The following is an 18,092-nucleotide window of genomic DNA, read 5'->3' as shown; positions in this document are numbered from 1 at the left end:
CAGAGTGTGTGGGAGGAACACTAGCCCAGCCTGCGTGGGCCTGACTGTAGGGGAATGGAGGCCACGGAAGCTTAAGAAGACCTGGCCGTGGGAAGGGGCCGGGCTGTGCAGCCAAGGGGCTGACATCTGCTTCTGCAAGCGAGAGGGGGCCTTGCAGGGGGTTGAGGGTGGAGCTACTCGGGGCAGCCAAGGCAGGCATGGGGGCATTGGAGCTGGGAGGGAGGAGGCAGGGAGACCCCGCAGAAGTCTGCCCGTGGCTCAGGGGAAGTGACCAGGCTGGTGATGTGTGAGTGGAGGGAGGCAGGGGATGTGTATCGGTACATGCACAAATAGGACAAGACGTGGTGAGTGAGACTGAGAAAGCAATGGCAGTGGGCGGCCTCCGTGGCCGTGGTCCTGTCTTTGGTGGCCTTCATGACACCAATGTCGATCAGAGCAACAAAAGGGGGAGAGAGGGTTGGAGGGGAAGAATTCCTTTTGATTGACTCGGCAGAGAGATGTGCGGAGGGCATGGGAAGCCAGGCATGGGCTTTCCCGTTTTGTGGGGTCTTCGGAGCCCTTCCTCGAGGGCTTCTGAGCAGGGACTCCACAGCTCCCTCAGGAGTGAGCCGGCTCTCCCAAACGCTGCTAGTCTGAACGTTAAGAGCTGGAGAAGAGGGAACTCACTGGATTCGGAATCCAGAGACCAGTGGGGGCTGGTATTCACTCCCTGTGTGAACTTCCACAGACCCTCAGTTTCCTCATCTGCAAAAGTGGGGAGCTTGAGTTTTATTTATGGCAGGCCCTGCATTCAGTCCCAGCCTGCTCTGTGAAGGAAACACTGCTCCAGGGGCTTTATTGTGAGAAGACAAACCAAACAAGCCCCCCCCCCCCCCCGCCCCCGCCCCCATCCCTCCCAGAGAAGGACATTCTGGGAAGTCCGGCGAGGGAAAGGAGGGCAGCCAGCTACCCCCGCTGAGAGGGGCCTCGGCAGCTGCTTCTTGGGCTGGGGTTTCCTTTGTCCAAGAAGATCCCCAGAGGCGGAAACCTCAGCGCCGCCGCAGCAGCAGCAGCTTCTCTGGAGGGCCTGTTGGCCCATTGGAGCCCCGGCAAGCTAGAAGGGGAGTGGACGAGGCAGGCAAGCAGCTGGGGGGCTCTCGGGAGAGGCGGTGCCCCCTGTTCCTAGGCGGAAAGGCTTGCACGGGGCTCCCGGAGCTGAAGAGACCTGGGCAGTTTGGGGGGTGGGCGGGGGCTCCGAGGCTCTCCCGGAGCAGGTCTGGACGCGAGCGGATCTTGCTCCTGAGCGAGGCTGACTTCTCTCCGAGCCGTCTGTCCGCTGCCGCCCAACGCCTGCTTCGCCTTTTCCGTGGCGCCTGGGCTAAGCCCAGCCCTCCTGGTGTCGAGGAAAGACAAGGGTCAAACTAGGCTTTATCACGCGGGAAGCGGAGCTGTAGGTGCCGGCCGAAGGGAGAGGGGATGCGCCGGCCCGGAGAGGCCAGACAGGAACAGGCCATCCTGGCCCACTGGTGTCAGAATAAGAGGAGGAGGGGGAGGGGGACGGGGAGGGGAGCCGAGGGAGGGAGGGACAACTTGGCCTGACCCCCGTTCACCGATAGGAGAACCTGCCCAATTTACATTTCACGGGAAAGGGGCTAAGTTAGGGGAGGAAAATAAAGCCAAAGAGGGAAGAAAAGACTGCCCAGAGGGACCTAGGGAGAGCCATGAGGGGGAGGGGAGAGTCAGACAGACAGACAGACAGAGCCGAAGGCTAGCTCGCCAGTCTGGGCCAGTCCTCTCCCCGAGACACCACTCTGCTCCCCACCTTTCTCCATCCGGGGTGGCTCCGAGCTCTTGGAAGCACCTCAGTCCTCTCCTGGCCGGAGGCAGGTCAGGTGGCCCTGGGGAACAGGTGGGGCCCGGGGCCAATGGGTCGATGTCCTCAGCTCCCGGGGAATTAACCTTGCCCCCCCCCCCCGCCCCCCCCGGGGTCTAGCATCTCCCCGTCCTCTCTACTTCCTTCTGCGAGTCCCGGGAGCGGAGCGAGGTAGGGATACAGAGTTCCAGGAGCCCAGTCCGTTCTTGTGGCCCAAGCCCCCGGCCGGCCGGTTCCGCAGAGAGGCGGGAGCCCAGGCTCCGGCTCTGCTTTGAAACTGGGAGGTAAGCTTAGCTATGAGGGGTGAATGTGTATGTGTGGGAGGGTGGGAGTCCTCCTCCTCAGGGGACTGACGGAGAAAGGGCGGCCCCGGAGGAGAGGAGGGGAAGGGAAAGGACTCCCAGCGGGGGTGGGTGGAGAGGGAGGACGCAGAGGTCGCCAGGGCGCCAGACAGCTTCGGAGAGATCCAGGCTCCCCCAAAGTCTCGGGTCCTCGTCTAGCTCTCGTCCCCCGCACCAGAATCCGCCTTGGAAGTTGCCGCCCAGCGGTCTGGCCACCTCCCCCTCCTCCTCCCCTCGGGCCGCCCCCCCCCCCCCCCCCCACTGGTTTCCAGTCGAGAGAGCAGAGCGGCAGCGAAAGCTGGGAGCGGCTGCAGCTCGGGCTCCTCCTCCCCGCCGACCCGGACTTCGCGTCCCGCCTCCCAGTGCATGCCCTGGAGGGGCTCCATCTCTGCTCGTCTAGGTCTCGGAGCTAGTCTCCAGGTGTCTCCGAGAGACTTTCTGGGCACCGGCTCTCTTTCTGGCCCTCGCAGAAGGCTGCTCCTGCCTCCCGCCACCTTCCCGGCCCCCCGAGCTCTCTCCAGCTTCCTGCGATGTGAATCCAGCTGGCACCGGGGCGGCCTCAGGCTTCCTTGCACTGCGCTCACCCCTGGGTGCGAGCACGGGAGAGGTTTCGGAGTCGCTCCTTCTCAGGCTGGGCAAGTCCGACCCAAGGAACCCGGCCGCCTCTGCTGAGGCATGGAGGGGAAGCGCCCGCCAGGGGACCACCGGCCCACCGCCCGGCACCAACCCCTGTAGCTCCGATCTACATGGAGCCTTCCTGGAGAGGGACCTGGTCGCCTTCCCACTCTGCTTGGTGCGGTACGTGTAAGCGGGCCTGCCTGCCTGCCTGCCTGCCTCCTCTCCTCTTTCTCTCTTCTGCGTCCCCCGCCCCACCTTCTCTCTCTCCTCCTCTCCTCCTCCCTCCTGCCCCTCTTCTCTCTTCGGTAGGTTGGGACAGAGAAGGGGGGAAGGAGGAAAGGGAAGTGGAGAGGCTCCTTGGACCCTCAGCTCCTCCAGCCCTTTCTCGAGCTGCGCCAGAAGTTAGCGAAGGGCGTTTGTCTTCGGCCGAGGAAGTGAATGTGTAGTGTTGTGTTGTGGTGCGTGTGTGTAGGCAGAGACAGACAGAGACACAGAGAGAGGGAGAGAGAGACACAGAGAGAGGGAGGGAGGGAGGGAGGGAGGGGGGGGGGGAGAGAGAGAGAGAGAGAGAGAGAGAGAGAGAGAGAGAGAGAGAGAGAGAGAGAGAGAGAGAGGGAGAGAGGGAGAGAGAGGTCGTGCGTGCACACTGATTTTTCCACATTTTTCTGTATGCAAATCTCACGACCTTCCCCCCCCCCCCCCCTTCCAGAAGCCGGCGCTTCTTGTTCTCTCTCTCTCTCTCTCTCTCTCTCTCTCTCTCTCTCTCTCTCTCTCTCTCTCTCTCTCTCTCTCTCTCTCTCTCTCCCTCCCTCCCTCCCTCCCTCCCTCCCTCCCTCCCTCCCTCTCCCTTCTCCACTTTCCTTCCCTCCCCCTTTCTCCTCCTCTCCCCCTGCCCCCCTCTCCCCCTCCCGACCGGTCTCTCCGCTGCTGTGTGCGTGGAGAGGGACTGGCTGGGCTGCTGGGGAGCCAACAGCCGCCTTGAGTCCGAGTCGCCCTGCTTGCTATAAAGCAGAAGGAAAGGCACGTCTGGCGGCCAGTGGGACTCCCAGATCCAGCCCAGTACGCACGCCACTGATCTCGGCGCTCGGCGGTCTCCAGCCTTCCGCCGCTCCTGACCCGGTGGGCCAGAAGTCCAGGGCTCCAGGGACTCTCACAGCCCCCCAGCCGCGGCCACTGGCTTTCTCTCTTCGGGCGGGCGCTGCATTTACCCGCTTTTCAGAGTTCCTTCCTTTTTTGGCCCGTGGCGCCCCATTGTCCGCCTCTCCTTGTCTCCTTGTCTCCCGGGCTAACCTTGCCGGGTGGTCATGGGTTCTATCATTTCGTTTTCGTTTAGGCTGGTGAGAGCTCTCCTTCCTTTGTGAAGTGGACGTCAGGGGGATCTATGTTCTTGAGGGAACAGAGACTCAGCGCAGGCGAAGGCGAGGAAGTTTGAGACGCGGGAGGATGCAGGCTGCGTATTGGTACGTCCTTCTCCTCTGGCAGCCTACTCTCTACCTGGTGAGTTTTGTACTGTCTCGGCTCTTCTCCTGACATTCAGCGGGAAGAAAAGGAAGCGGTGGGGCCCGGAAGGCTGGGAATCGGGGCCTGGGGGCAGGGAGAAAGATGCTTCGCCGGGCGGCTCCGGAGACCCCAGTGGGGAGGAGGATCGGTTGGAAACAGGGTGGCGAAGTTGGCCTCCCGCTTCCCGCTAGATTTTCTGAGGCGTCCCCCATCCCTCCCCTCCACCTCCTTCCGCCCCCTTTCTTGTACTTCTGGGGAGCCTGCTGAAAGGGCCCCGAACCCCTTCTCTCCAGAAGAGGAGAGAAAGGAAGAACGAGGCGCCTGTGTATTTGTGCTTTCCCAGAGGGAAGAGGGTGGGCTCTGAGAGAGAGGGGCCGGGGGCTCGGAGAGTTTCTGGCCTGGGTAGTAAATAGGAGACGAAGACCTTGCGCCTGGCTGATGACTTTGAAAGTTCTTCAGCAGGGATGGAGAGGGGGTGGGGAACTTTCCCCGAGTTCTAGAGCTCGCCTAGGATGAGTGTGCAGACAAGGCAGGGTCACCCCCAAACGCTTCGGGGCTTCTAGCTGCTCGCTTTATCCAGAAACACAAGGCTGAAAGCCTCCTTTCTCTGCGCCCCACTTCCTGTCAGTGGCCGAAGGCCCCTTTCCCCCCACCTTTTCGAGCTAACCCTCGTTCTGGCCCCGTGCAAGGGGCCCGGCTGGCAGCTGCGACAGGTCTTGGCAGAGGCTCGGTCCTTCTACAGCCTTGGGGGATGCGCTGTATTCCTCTTTCTGATCATCTGGCTGGCAGTGCATTGGATCCTATGGGACCCCGACTCACAGCCGGGGCTCAACAGGGCGCAGGCTTCCATGCCTTGGTCAGACAATCGCAGGCTTCCATGCCTTGCTCATACAATGGCTGGCTTCTGGGCTGCTCTCTTCATCCCTGAAGACAGGCCTGGTTAGGAGGAAGCCTTAGGGTCCCGCTGGCCTGGGCCCCTGCTCAGTGGCTCCCAGCTGCTGGACCAGGGCCTGTATCTGGGTCAGAGGACGGGGGAAGGCATGGAGAAGAGGCCAAGTCCCTGGGGTTCGAGTTTAGGGAACTTGGGGTGTGGCGTGAGTGCATTTGCGGATTGTGCCCGAGGTCAGTAGCCGGAGAGCCTTCACAGGTTACTGGGGGGGGTGGGGGGGAGAACAACTCCTCCCCCTCTCCCCACCTCCACTTTAGGCCGCATTTTCCTCCTTCTATGCTAGCTTTGATCCGCCAGAGGGCGCTGCGTGTCAGCCTCTCGGGCCCTGGACACCTCAGGGGCAAACAGGTGAACGCGGGGTGGTCAGTGGGCAAGGGCATCCGAGTTGGCGGCTCCTGCTTGCTCCTTGGTATCCTCAAAGCCACTGAGTGGCCCTGATGTGAGAGGAAAAGTCATCTCGTGCAGGTTCCGCCATTACTAGTGTCCTCCTCCCCTCACTTGGACAGAGCAGCACTCGGCAGCTGGGAATGGGAGAGTGGGACAGGGAGCCTGCAGGGGGAGAGCAGCGAGCCTGGGCCCCGAGGACTCAGAGAAAGGGACGCTTCCTAAGGAGGGGCAGGCAGCACAGGCACTCAAACCAGCTCGGGAGAGGGGAAGGTGCCCTCCAGCCGTAACCCCCAGAGGCATGGAGGTGGGCAAGCAGGGAGGCAGGCAGGCGACTGGTTTGAATGGGTCTCCTCACAAAGTGTGACCAGGCGCTCTTGGACGGGGTGGGCTCGGCTTTTTCCTAGTCTCTGCCTCCGTCCAGAGCCAGAGAAGATGCATCAAATATTGGTTGGTGTGTCTGTGCGCACAGCTAAGGTCTCTCCCCAGTCCCTAACCCCACCCCAGGCTCCCACTGCTGCCTTCTGAGCCCCCATGCCGCTCCCCCTCCTGTAATTGTAAATGGGGAGCTTGGGAGACCCATTCGGGGAGCAAATTAGGCGGATCCAATTACCGCTCACTCACAGACTTCATTACCTGAATGCCTTTTGGCAGCACCAAGAAAAGAGGCGATTTCCCAATTTCTCGCAAACAGTCCCGATGCGAACAATAAAACCTCAGTTGGAAGGGGAGGCAGGGACCAAGCGGCTTCCTTTCTCCCTAAGGGGCTGTGTTGGAGGAGCCTGTGGGTGGTAGGTTCTCCCAGAGGCCGATGGCTTTCTCTTTAGGCCTTGCCTGTTGTCCCACCTCTCAGGCAGTAGCCCTCTGTGGCTGGACGTTGGGATTCGGTGGTTCCTTCATTAGAGCTTGACCCCCAGCCACTGGGTTGGCTTAGGGTTAGAGATTGAACTTCCTGGAATTGTGTGAGAGAGGTACAAAGACGGAATCAGCCCATGGGGTTGGCCCTGTCCTGTAGATAAGGAAGCCCGCCGATCGCCCGCCTGTTGGGGCTCACTTGGGGGCTATGAGACGCTAGGTAGGCTCCTTGATTGGGCTTCTGCACTGAGTCTTTCCTCCTCCGTCCCCTGCAGCTTGGGTCCTAGGGGCATCTCCTCCCCCTTCCCAGAACCCATTGCAACCTTTTTCCTGGGGTCTTTCCAATTCCATCTGAGAAGGGGGATGCTGGAGGAGGCTGGGGATCTATACGGAGCTTACTCGTGGCGGAGTTGCCCTCTGCCTTGCTTGCTCGGAGGAGCGTAGGGTAGGGGTGGATTTACTAAATCATCTGCCCCTCTCCACTGGGTGGGACTGGCTCTCTGTTGAGCTTCAAACAAGTGTGACTGATTTCTGGGTCGAGAGATCGCCTCTTTAGGGGAGGAACCTTGGGAGGAATTGAGTAGGCTGCCTTGCGGCTTTCCAAGTACCTTTTGGGTACACAACAGAGGGCCCGGGTGGGGGTGGGGGTAGTTAAGAAGGGAACCCGCTATTAGAGGAGTCCAGGAGAATGGGCTTTCAGCCACTCAGCAGGATTCGTTTTCTCCTGGAAGTAAATCAGAAAATAGTCTCCCAAGTTCCCTTATAAAGCACATTCATTAGTTGAATACTCCAGCTCGCAAAGGAGCCGACCATCTGCAAACTCCTGCGAGTTGAGGCAAAACCCTAGGCCTGGAGAGCCAAGCAGGCAGGCGCTCCTGTTTCTGCATGCTTGGGAGTTATCGGGAGTGATCTGTAGGCTTTGTGATACGTACGCAGAAAAAAAGAAGAGGCCGCAGGATTTCACCCTTCTTTCAGGACTGCACACTCTCTAGAATCCTCCCTGGTGATCAGCTAGCTGTTGCCACAAAAACAGAGTAAGCAGACAGGTGCTCCCCTCCCCCCCTTTTTCTTGGAGAAAGGGGGTGGAGGGGAGGTTTACTGGCATAGAGAAGTGGACATCTTAACTGGAGTTATTTCTCCCTTGGGCAGGTCAAGGACAACAAGGGACTCAGGAGAACATTTCCTTAGAAATGGGAGTTTGGGAGTGAATCCTCTCCAACCTAGAAGTCTATGAAGCAGCCCCAACGACATGGACAGAAAAGTTACTTGGTCGAAGGGCCTTCAGAAAATGTGTCCCTTGTCACTGAGATAGCTCCAGAAGGGGCACATTAATGCAAGGCCCCCAGGGAGAAGAATGAACCCCAGGGGGCCTCCTCTGGCTGGTAAGAACAGGCAAAATCTCTAGAAATCTGCTTCTAATCGGAGTAGAATGGAGCTCCTGGCAAACCTACGTGGGGGAAGAGCTGAGATTTGGATGAGGCAGTCTACCCAGGGGCTTCCCACCAAATGTTGTAAGAGATCTCGGAGCCACTGGAATATTGGGGTTTGGAGCTATTGGGAAAGACATTAATCCCCTGCTTGCTCCTTTATGAGCTGCAACCTACCAAGCTGCCAGGACTGTGGGGGAAAGTGGAAGCTGAGGAATAGAGAGCAGGGTTGGGAGGGGATGATAAGGCTCACCTCTTGGGCTGGGTTATTGTAATTTTCAATGACTACAGAGTAAGCCACCCACCAACATTTCTAATAAAAAAATGAAGGGACTGTCTTTGGTAGATTAATTTTTTAATTATTGAAACGAGACCAAAAAGAACCTCCGCTGGGCCACACCTCGTGGTCATCTGTGATTTAAGGCCACTTCTCGAAGTCAGAGTGGACACAGACAACAATGCCCAGCCCCTCACGTCTCCTCTCTAGGACAGCAGGACTGCAGTACTTCAGTTTTAAGACCTCATGGGGAATCTGGGCTCCAAGTAGAGGACTGGGTAGAACAAACATCGATTGGAGACCCAACATTTTCAGGAGGGCGGGGCGTAAACTTTCCATTTTATCCGATTGGAACCTCAGGGCTTTGGTAGGTCCACCCCAGCCCTGGTTCCCTGGCAGGGAACACTTTCATTTGGGGCCTGGCCTTCCCTTCATTTCCGTGACAGGAGAAAGTGGGAGGCTTTGGGAGGAGGGTAAGTGGCTTGCTTGCTGCTAAGCCATCCTGACGAGGTACATTTTTTCCCCTTCTGGAAAAAAAGCCCCCATTAAGTTGGTGGCCTCAGTCTCTGTGCCGGCTTGATTTCTATTTGGCTTTGAATTGTTGACGGCGATTTCTCCCTTAATGAAAGTGTTGTGGCGGTGGAAAATAGATCGTGTGGCAGGCAAGGCAATCGGCTGATTTTTGTGATATGGGCCCATGGCCTACTTTCCCATGTGAGGGGAGATTTTCTGCAGCCCGTAGAAATTGACAGCATTGTCCAGTAATAACAACTGTCGACAGTGTTTTTTCCATTTGGATAGTGCTTTGTCAAATAAGTCATTTTCTGTCTTTTGCATGGGGGATGTTAGGGAAGGCGAGGGAGAAAGGAAAGGGAGCCTCTTGGGAGGTGCACACACCAGAAGGGCGTGGCGTTCAGCGTCTCAGCTTGGAGATATTTGGGGGCTCTTCGAGGTTCAGTAAGAATTCGCTGCCTTACAGGCGCCTCCCCCCGAGTCCCCATCTCTTTCCCTCTCTCCTTTGGATGGAGTCTGCATTTTGGTGTTGCTTCTGCTCAAGCTGGGGTCCTTGTGGTTGCCTTTACTGTTTGTTTAGGAGTTTCATAAAGAGGTTGAATCTATGCCTGGCTTTCTTGACACCATCTGGAAGTGTGTGTGCGGGTGTGCGTGTGTGCACTCCCGCGCTGGCTGCTTAGATCTGCTGGCTCCAGGGGGAGGGGGGTTTAGAACGCTCCACGTTCACACTCTGAGAAGGCAGCTCGCCTGGTCTCAGATCATAGAGGCCCCGCCGTGGCCAAACTGTCCGAGTCGAAGTTATCCATAACAAGCACCTTAATGTCCTAATCGGCCTCTCCCAGCGCCATTTTAATGAATAAAATCAAAATTGTCAGCCGGAGGGAGGTTGCCCCGGGAACGTCCAAAGATCGTTCGGGGCTCTGGTCTCCCCCTCTTCTGCTCCCAGGCGTTTTCCTCTGCCCTCCTGATCCCGGCCTGCCGCCGCCGGGCCCACGGAGGGTTTGTGTCAAGTCGCTGTCGTGATTTATCAGCTCCCCACGAGCTCTTTCTGTAAGTCAGCATTAAACAAGCTCTTGGGTGCTTTGTAAACACGACGCTCGCGTTTTTATGCGGCAGATTGGCATGTTGACGACTCCGCTTGAAGGAATGTGACAATAAAGCGAAAAACCAAAGCCTGGCAAGCACTTAATCAAGGATAAAAAGGTTCTGCTGTAAGGATGTCACTCAATTTATAGTGAAAGTCGAATGAATTACGTTTAATGAAAGTGCTCCCCAGATGAATATTACCGGCAATTTCCGGAGTTGGCTCTGTCAGGCTGATAGGAGGAAATGCCAAGCCCTATCTGAAAAGATCGCCAATCTCAATTGCTATGCCAGCGAGCCTCGGAGAGCGGAGGCGCCCTCCATGATGGGACCTGGGCTGGCAGAATCTCAAGGAGGGTCCAGGCAATTCCCCTTCCTCCCTCCCCGGGGACAGCCGGGAGACTAGAAGAATGGACTGAAGGAGGGACAGGGTTGAATGGAGCGATCAAGGAACAACGAGGAGTGGAGGAAGGAAGCAGGGACTGAGGGAGCGAGGAATGGGGGGGGGGTGAGGTGGGGGAGGGAAGGAAATTCTGGAGCAGAGGCACGAGCTTCCCAAGTTTGCGGTCTCCGAGTGCCTTACTTGTGCCCTTTCCCAGTCTCTGGCTGTAAACATAAATCGCGGGTCTGTAATCAGGTGCCCGAAGTTTCTTCCACCGTGGAGGCATAGGTTCAGTAACAGGCAGTGAGCCTCAGGGCCCTTCGGAGAAAATTCAACCTCTGGGGATGGTAGGTAGGCTTGTGAAAGTTCTCGGAGAGGTAACTGCTCTTCTATGGGGTGCCTAGTAGTTGTTGAGCTCTAACGAGGTATACTCATCCCCCGCCCCCAAGTCACTTGAGTGCACCTTCCCAGGGCCACCTTTTCAGTCCTGACTGATTTCCTTCCCCATCTGCCCTCCCATTCGTCCTCTTTCTGAGCCTTGCACCTGGGATCACTTTGAATCCCAGAAGATTTTAAATCAAAGTGGGGAGAGAGGGCGTGGTAAGTGTGTGTGGGGGAGAGAGAGAGAGAGAGAGAGAGACAGAGAGAGACAGAGAGAGAGAGAGAGAGAGAGAGAGAGAGAGAGAGAGAGAGAGAGAGAGAGAGAGAGAGAGAGAGAGAGAATATGACTTTCCCTTTTGTATTTATTTTCTTCACAATCAGTCAAATCGCCGCTTAGTCGAGCACAGTGTTTCCTTAGAAACCATCTCATTGCGCCTCTCTGTCTTGGTTTTTTGCACCAGCTCTCTCCATTTTTTTCTTCTTCCTTTCTTTGCCCTGAGCTACTCAGGCCGCTGCCTGTCTGTCACTCCCCTCCTCTACAATTCCTACCCCAGACTTTCCCGAGGCAGGGGCTGGAGAGATAGTGTGGAGCGCCAAGGCAGGGAGAGGATCTCAGGACTCGGAGAAGAGTTTGAATGTTCTGTGTAACGTTCTGTGCACGGAGCACTGGAAGAAGCAGCAGAAAGACCGGACACGCTACCCCAGTCTTTCCCTAAAGCCCCAAGGCCATATTTGTGAACCTGCGGGGAAAGTTGGAGATGGGGTGGGGCTCCCTTTTGGGGGACAAGCCGAAGCCATTCGAGTAGCAAATCCTGGCCTCTGGGATCAGCCATTGAATGTCAGAGCTTCACATTTGGCTTGCCCGATGTATTGACTTCTGGGACCCAGCAAGGGCGGCCTACGTTTGGGGGAAGGTTTACCAAGAGACGGGCGCCCGATTCCCTCCCGGGGCTCTTCTTCCAGGCAGCAGATAACGCCCAGAAGTCCGGTTCTCTCCTGAAACTGCTCTGCTTATATGCTGTATAAAGTTCTAGGAGCCCGGCTTGAGAGGAGACAGCGGGCCGCGGCGTCGCGCAGTTAACTCCCTCCGGGCAGGTGAAGCCGGAGGGCACTGCCAGGTTGGCTCCCTGTCAGCACCGCGGACAGCGCACCGCCGCCGTCTCCGCACTTTTGTCTTACTCTGGTTCTTGGCATCTGCATCCAGCCTCTGGGATGCGAGCGGAGGGACCGGCGTACCCCGGCTGGGGAAGCGGCATTTCAGCACCGCGGACAGAGCCGTTTCCTTGGGTCTGGCTTGCCATTGTCCAGGGAGTGCCTCCGACTCCCTTGGAATGTGGCGCTCAGATGGAGCCGTAGTCCGGGCGGAGGCTGGCTCTTTCAGCGCAACAGAAAGCGCCGGACTCCTGCCTCGAAGTTTCTTGCCGTGTCCTGCGCCGACCTCGATTCCCTTTTAGGGGCTGGGAGATTGGGGGTCAGCCCCCGGGGTTCTGGCCGGGCCTGGGCCTCTGGTGCGGACCTCGGGCAGTGCCACGCCCCTCAGCTTCGGCCACAGCCCGGGACTCGCTCTCAGAAAGCCAGAGTCAATCGCCAGCGCCGGCCAGGGAAGGTTGACTTCCTCTCAGCACCGCGGTAACCCCACCGCCGACTACAATTCCTCTGGGCGTCTCCCCGGGTGCAACCCGCGCCTTAGGCCCCCGCCCCCCGCCCCCGCCCTCGGCCTCTCCCTAGGCTGGGCTCTCACAAAGCTACTCCAGCCTGGCTGGTCAGACTCCAGATTGTCCCAGGGCCGCGGGCCCTCCGGGACGCGCGCCGTCGTTGTTCTCCGAGGAGGCCGCCAACTCTAGGCTCCGGCCTCTCCTCACCCCATCCCCTCCTCCTCGGTCCCAGCTAGGATTTGCGCAGCAGCTCCCCCTTCCCAGTTCAAGGACGGAGCCTGTCGGAAGCTGAGGCTCTCCAAAGGTTGCCGGGCGATCTCCTGGCTTCAGCCTCCCGGGGAAAGGGACGCGCCAGGCAAAAAAGGCTCGTACTAATTATTATGAATTTCACAAAAGCCAGCGATTATTCAGAAGGAGTCAGGAAACCTCCGCTCCGGCTAGGAAAATCGATCCTTCGCTATCGGAAGTGCCCAGCTCCCTGTTAATGTAGACAGATGGGGGCGCAGCCCTCATTATTCCCCGTGGCTCTGCGGCCTCGGCGGGAAGCTAAGGCAAAGTCGATTTTATTTATCATCATTACATCTGGGGAACGAGTGGGGGGCGGTCAACTAACTGCGACGCAGTACACACCAGACCTGCTCCCTCCCCGCCCCGCCCCGCCCCAACCAGTTCCTCTCCTCAATCTCTGGGGGCCAACGGGGGTGCACAGCCCCGAAACTTTTGGCCGCCTCCTGCCCCTCGGCCCCTGCTTCCGGAGTCTCCGATTCTGTATTTTCTGAATCAGGGAAAGAGATTCCAGGAGCAGAGCGAGGGACTCGCTTTAGGAAGCCAGAGGGCGGTGTGTGGGCCCAAACACAGGCGGCCTCGTTCTGCCCATTGTCCTTCTGACGCAAAACCAGCGGCTACCATTGATCCGCACGCGAACTGCCCCTGCTCCTCCATTCCCCTCGCGTGTTCCCAAGCTTGGATGAACGTAGATTTGGTCTCTTGTAGTCAATGAAGACAGAATCTGGTGAGAAAAGGCGGAGGGGAGCGATTCCAGCAGAACCCAGAGCAGGGAAGAAGCAAGGCGGGCAAAGCCAGGACCAAAATTCTCTTCTCCCTGAGGCTTTTTTGTTCAGTTAGATTTCCGGCCTCCCGGTGTGTGTGATAGGAAGAGTTAATGTCAGACCAGATATGGCGTCTCCTTCTCTGAGCCTCAGCCAGGAGTTCTCCATCCCACAGCTGGCCCCTCTCCCCATTCAGTTTTGAGAAAGAGACAGAGACAGAGAGACAGAAGGAGGGAAGAACGGGGGAAGGGGGAGAGACAGAGATAGGGAGAGACCAGAGCCTCATTTCGAGTATTTTCTATTTCCAGGCTGCCCTTGAGTCCAATCGGTTGTCACAGTCCACTTTGCCTTTTCTTTTCTCCTTTGCAAAATGCTCTCTAACTTCGGATCTCCTCTCCGTGGTTTTGCTGCCGTCTGGTGGTGATCTCCCTTCTGCCCTCTCTCAAGGCTTTGGGGGAACTGCTAGTGAGTGGAGGTGAGCTTATTCCTTGGGAGAGGCTGACCTCACTTTCCCGCAGGATACTCCCCAACTCACTTATTTAAGGTTAGGTCAGGATGTGTTTCCTGAAGACAGTTTTTTCTCTCATCTCTGTTGGAGGGTGTCTGAGCTGTTTTAGTGAAGTGGGAATGGGGGAGGGAGAGAGAGACAGAGAGAGACAGAGACAGAGACAGAGAGAGACAGAGACACAGAGAGAGACAGACAGAGAGAGACAGAGAAAGACAGAGAGAGGGAGGGAGGGAGGGAGAGAGAGACAGAGAGACAGAGACAGAGACAGAGAGACAGACAGAGAGACAGAGACAGAGAGAGGCAGAGACAGAGACAGACAGAGACAGAGAGACAGAGACAGAGAGACAGAGACAGGGAGACAGAGAGACAGAGACAGACAGAGAGACAGAGACAGAGAGAGACAGAGAGACAGAGACAGACAGAGAGACAGAGACAGAGAGAGACAGAGAGACAGAGAGACAGAGACAGAGAGCGATCCTTTTGTAGGGAGTGTCCAGGATCTTTAAGTGTTCTCTCTTGGGGCTTTTCCCTGACAATACAGGTGATACTGAAGCAGCAACTTCAATAGTGATTGGAGGAAAACAAAGGCTAAAGACTGAAGCAAAGCAGAGGGGCTTGGGAAGCGACAAAAGACAATAGGAGTGAATAGGCTTGCTTTTGCCAGGCAACCTAACCTTTTAGAGCTGATTGTGAACCAGCCCCCTGTTTTGTCTTTAATGTCAGGGCAATGTGCCAACACAATGTGAGCAGAGCAAGAAGCCACCAGAACCACCCCCTTCCCCTGCTCCTTCTGGATGACTTGTCCATTTGTTTTCTTCAGTGGGAGGACTGGTCATTTAATTTCTGGAGCACACTAAGGAAGACAACCCAAGGAACTACTTCTATTGGCATCTCCCTGTCTTTCTCTGGGTTTTTTGTTTGTTTTAGCAGAAATGTCTCTTCTATTTCCCCTTCTAGCCAAATATCTCCTTTGTAAAAAGAAGGGGTTAGACTGGATGATCTGGAAGGCCCCTTCCAGCACTGACATTCCATGTTCTCTTCTAAGGTCACTCACTCACTGCCAGCTCTGAGATTCCATGGCATCATGGTGTCCAAGGAAAAGAATGTGGTTGGCAGTCTGACCCCAAGGACTTGCCTCTAGGAAGAGAAGGGTTCCATAGAAGACATTTATAAGCCCAGACTGACCTAGAAGCATAAAAGGTCAGTGTCTCCATGAGCAGAATTTTGCAAAAAGTTACCTTAGAACACATCTACCACAGCAGAAAGAGATAGCTGGGAATATTTTACCCTTATCTCCTCCCTTCTACTCCCCCCTCCCCTCCTTTGGTTTCTTCTCTCCTTCCCTGTCTTTTACTTCCCACTTGTCAGAAATGGAAGATGTAGCAGTGGTCCAAAGATTGATGAAATTAGGCTGATGTAAATAACCCGGGATGTTGGCAAATAAGAATTTCATTAACAATTGAAGAAAATACAACGAGGGAGACTGAGACTGATGCTCCCTGCTGTCTAATGTGTCATTGCCTCACCAATGGTGAACATGTCTAGGGTAATTTGTTTTTCCTGATTGTGAAAGTTGTTGCCCAGTGACAAGAAACATCTTTTTGCCAGTCTCTCTATCTGTCTCTCCATCTATGTCTGGATCTCAGGGATCTCAAGGGGGGGGGGCAAAGGATCTGGATGGCGTCCCCAAATGCCAGGCCTAGGAAATGCTGGTTTGAGATTCTACCTTCCCTGGGACAGCATACAGCACTGACTGCTTTTGTCTGCCTTTGCTCTGGACCTCAGTGGCTTGTCATGCATCTGTGGCTTCCACTCCAGGCAGGATAAAGGAAGGCGATTGTGACCCCACAGACAGGAGCACTTGGCTAATAACTGAAGAGGTAACTGCTTATTGCTCCTCACCCAGGAAGTTCTCCATCAGATCCCTTCCTTTCAGGCTTTTCTCCTTTGTAGCAGAATGTGGTTAGGGCTCACAGGTATATAAACCAGCTTGTATAAAATTAATGGCCTGCTTTACATCTGCAGTCTCATTCTCAATGTGGGAAGTCCTTGAAAAATATTGCATCTCCTTAAAGCAGGAAGAATATAAAGCCAAGTTAGGTGCACGATCAATAGTTGTAAACGATGACGGGAGATATCGGATTGTGGCTCAGGTCTGCTTGACAGTGCAAAGGAAATTTATCACCGGCCTTTGTGCTCCGTCCAGCTGCTCAGATGCTCTGCTTCCCCAACGGCTTCTTTTAGGCTACCGGCCTGTTGGGGAGCCGATGGTAAGAGTCCCAGGGAACATCTGAGTTATCAGCTGTAGAGGAAAGCTGTCTGTGTGGGCCTGGCGGTTACATTGGGCTCCAAAAGAGGTCACGAGTGAGAAAGCCTGCAATGAGCCTGGCTCCACTTGGCTTCATCCTCTAATCTGAATGTGGGCTGGGACGTCTCTCCTTTTGCTCAGGATATTCTTCGGCATCATACAGTGCCAGCGGGAGCCGAGCTCATTTGTAAGGAAGGAAAAGGCAGAAGCTTTTCACGATGGTAGACAGAACTTGGGAGAAATGGGGACTGCTTGATAGAGACCCATAAGGATGGAAGGACACTTGATCCCTGATGATTTCCCAGAGCAGATTACATGGACAACCATGGCCAGTTCCCAGGACCCTTGAGCCTGAAGCCAGACCCCAAGGGTATGCTGTCCCTACTCTCTCAGGGACTCTACAAAATGGCACAGCTTCCCTAACATGCCTTCTGGGTTCTCTGTCTCTGTCTCTCTGCCTCTGCCTCTGTCTCTCTGTCTGTCTCTGTCTCTGTCTCTGTCTCTGTCTCTGTCTCTGTCTCTGTCTCTCTCTCCCTCCCTCCCTCCCTCTCTCTCTGTCTCTCTCTGTCTTTCTCTGTCTCTGTCTCTCTCTGTCTCTGTCTCTGTCTTTCTGGTACACTTGCAATACTATGGTCCTTGAGCTGTGCTTGAGAGGCAGAAGACCCAAACCTTCTCTTAGTGGCCCTTCCCGAGTATGTGACCTGCTTTCTCCATGTGCTAGGTTTATCTAGAATAGTTATAAGGATGCCATCTTGCTTCCTGGTGGATTCTTATGGTCTAAGTGGACAAACAGAGACCTCAGGGCTTGCTGTGGACTGCATGGTTTATAGGCAACGCCTAAATCACAGGATAAATTGTGCCTGATTTTGTCTCCATTCTTCTGGCTGGGAGGAGGAGGAGGAGGAAGATTAATCCTGGGTTTGCTCTTGAAGCCTCTTTGCAGAGGGCCGAGCAGCTGTGATTCGTTGTGGGTCAGAAGTGGTTCCCTGGCTCAGGGAATGAGGCTCTGCCTGTAGCCCTTGAGAGGATCGGTTCCCTCTTGGCGCTTTATTGCAGAACTTCATGGCACCAGGTGGCCTCCCTTAGAGCCTTACAAAGAAGACCCCCTCATGTCTGCCTCCTGCACCCTCCATCTTGCAGTCAGGATTTCTGGGCTTTCATGTTTCCAGTGGAATTCCTGCAGATGGAGAGGCCTGGCAAGACTCAGTGGACGTGCTGAGCATTTCCGAAGAAATATGTAGCAGAACAGCGTCCCGTTTGCTTTTTCACTTCTTTGCGTTCAACAAGGCAGGATGGACCAAAGGCCTCCCAAGCTGGTCTGGGGCTTGGCTAAATGGAGGCCCAGCTGGTCTGGTGGAGGCCCAGCTGGTCTGGTGGAGGCCCAGTTGCCCTGGTGGAGGCTGAGCTGCTCTAGTGGAGGCTGAGCTGGTCTGGGGCTTGGCTAAATGGAGGCCCAGCTGGTCTGGTGGAGGCTGAGCTGGTCTGGTGGAGGCTGAGCTGGTCTGGTGGAGGCCGAGCTGCTCTGGTGGAGGCTGAGCTGCTCTGGGGCTTGGCTAAATGGAGGCCCAGCTGGTCTGGTGGAGGCCCAGCTGGCCTGGTGGAGGCTGAGCTGCTCTGGGGCTTGGCTAAATGGAGGCCCAGCTGCTCTGGTGGAGGCTGAGCTGCTCTAGTGGAGGCTGAGCTGGTCTGGGGCTTGGCTAAATGGAGGCCCAGCTGGTCTGGTGGAGGCTGAGCTGGTCTGGTGGAGGCTGAGCTGCTCTGGTGGAGGCCCAGCTGGTCTGGGGCTTGGCTAAACGGAGGCCGGTGTGGTCTGAGAAGCTGAAGCCTCTCCTTTGCTTGTTGAGGGCCTGCAAGCCCCTCTCAATGGAGAAGGGGGAAAGGAACCCCCCAGGGCCCGGGAGGCCGCCCCTTGGGAGGGGGTGGCCCTGGCTAGTTTGGGTGTGGCCAGCTCCACATGAGCCGCCAGGCTCAGTTTGTCTGACTCTTGGCACCGCTCCAGAAGAGTCACAG

At 56.3% G+C, this 18,092-nt stretch overlaps 1 protein-coding gene across 1 annotated transcript in view; it reads left to right on the top strand.

Moving 5' to 3' along the window:
• Positions 1-1,990: 1,990 nt before the first annotated feature.
• The window catches only part of NXPH1 (neurexophilin 1), a 193,877-nt gene continuing 177,775 nt past the window's right edge, over positions 1,991-18,092 (top strand). Inside the window, exons 1-2 of the mRNA XM_007505793.3 lie at positions 1,991-2,991; positions 4,145-4,308. Coding sequence (XP_007505855.1) covers positions 4,255-4,308 — 54 coding nt within the window. The 5' untranslated portion in view covers positions 1,991-2,991; positions 4,145-4,254. The remainder of the gene's footprint in view (positions 2,992-4,144; positions 4,309-18,092) is intronic.

The sequence above is a fragment of the Monodelphis domestica genome, chromosome 5, assembly GCF_027887165.1.
Source record: "Monodelphis domestica isolate mMonDom1 chromosome 5, mMonDom1.pri, whole genome shotgun sequence".
Taxonomy (NCBI): Eukaryota; Metazoa; Chordata; class Mammalia; order Didelphimorphia; family Didelphidae; genus Monodelphis; species Monodelphis domestica.
This window is presented reverse-complemented; position numbering and strand designations above follow the sequence as displayed.